This window comes from Chaetura pelagica, unplaced genomic scaffold, assembly GCF_000747805.2.
Source record: "Chaetura pelagica isolate M959 unplaced genomic scaffold, ChaPel_1.0 scaffold352, whole genome shotgun sequence".
In the NCBI taxonomy this organism is placed as follows: Eukaryota; Metazoa; Chordata; class Aves; order Apodiformes; family Apodidae; genus Chaetura; species Chaetura pelagica.
Window position 1 is genome coordinate 102,271 of NW_009952373.1, and position 1,349 is coordinate 103,619.

Below are 1,349 nucleotides of genomic sequence, written 5' to 3' on the forward strand. Positions count from 1 at the left end.
GGGGGTCCCGAAGCAGAAGCCATCCTCTGCCAGGCTGCCCAGCTCCGACTGGCAGCTGATGGACAAGGCACTCTCCATCTTGGAGCCCAGAGGGTGGAACAGCCCCTGGTTGCTCTCACCAGCTGGGAAGGCTTCGGGAGAATGGTAGTAGGCCTGATGCTGGGTGATGGGCTCCCACTGGGCGCAGGGGGCTTTAAACTTCTCCAGAGGTGGGGAGCCAGAAGGCAGCTTGATGTCCTGCTTGCTGTCCAGCTTGGGCTGGAAGAAGCAGTGCGAGGTGTTTCCCAAGGTGGGTTGTGCCTGGAGGGGCTGAGCCCCCTCCGCCGGGGGGAAGCTGCTGTATCCCTGCTCCGGGAAAGGGGCTTGGCTGGATCCCTGCATTTCAGGCTGGCAGGTGGCATAAAGGTCCAGCTGGCTCTGAGCCACCTCGGGACACTGGTAAAGAGCATCCTGGTGCCTTGGGTGGCCCTCGGAGGAGGAGAAAGGGGAGATGCCCAGGATTCCCGACATCAGGTTGAAGAGAGATTCCTGGTCCTGGGGATGCTCCGGGACCGCCTTGATGAAGAAGCTGCCGGTGTAGCTGAGGGAAGGGGAGGGTTGGCTGCCCAGGGGGGGGGAATCCACCCCCCCGCCGCTCCTCGGGGTGCCCAGCAGCTCTCCTGGGGGGGACACAGAGGGGGGAAGGCGATGAGAGGGATGCGGGATAAAGGGGTAGGGAGGGTGGAAGGGGGAGCAGCGGGGAGGCTGATGTTGCGTCACTGCGAGGTCCCCGGGATGGCACAGGGAGCCCGGGGGTGTCACCTCCCTTCCCCGGCAGGACCCCCACCCTGGGTTGGAGGGAAGGGGGAGGGGTGTAGAACCCACAGCCAGGGGCTGGGGAGGACGGGGAGATGCCCGATTCCCGGCTGCGGGTCTGATTCCCGGCGAGGTCCCTCATCCCTGCCCGGCTTCCCACCCCCCATCCCCTACCCCGGGTCTTACCTGCCAGGAAATCGACCTCGGCCAGAAGTTGCTGCTCAGCCTGCCCCAAGCCCTGCAGGTCTCCGGCTTTCACCTCGCAGCTCTCCTCGTACTTGGAGTAAAGAGGATCCGGGCAGAAATCCATCACGTTCAGCATCTCTCCCGGAGAGAAGAAGGTGGGAGCGGGTTGGGAAGAGCCGGGGGATGCTCAGGGAAGAGCTCTGGGATGCTCGGAGCGACCCGGGAGATACTGCGGGGTGTCCGGGGACCGTCTGGAGGGTGTTCCGAGGTGTCGGGGGACAACCTGGAGGATGCTCCGGGGTATTGGGGGACAACCTGGAGGATGCTCCGGGGTGTCGGGGGCAAGCCGGGGGGTGCTGGGGGCAATC

At 65.1% G+C, this 1,349-nt stretch overlaps 1 protein-coding gene across 1 annotated transcript in view; it reads right to left on the reverse strand.

Annotated features, from left to right (window-relative positions):
- Positions 1-1,117, reverse strand: part of EGR4 (early growth response 4) — a 2,592-nt gene extending 1,475 nt beyond the window's left edge. Inside the window, exons 1-2 of the mRNA XM_010008128.1 lie at positions 982-1,117; positions 50-659 (exon numbers count right to left, since the gene is read on the reverse strand). Of these exons, the coding sequence (XP_010006430.1) occupies positions 50-659; positions 982-1,117 (746 nt within the window). The remainder of the gene's footprint in view (positions 1-49; positions 660-981) is intronic.
- Between the last annotated feature and the right edge of the window lie 232 nt (positions 1,118-1,349).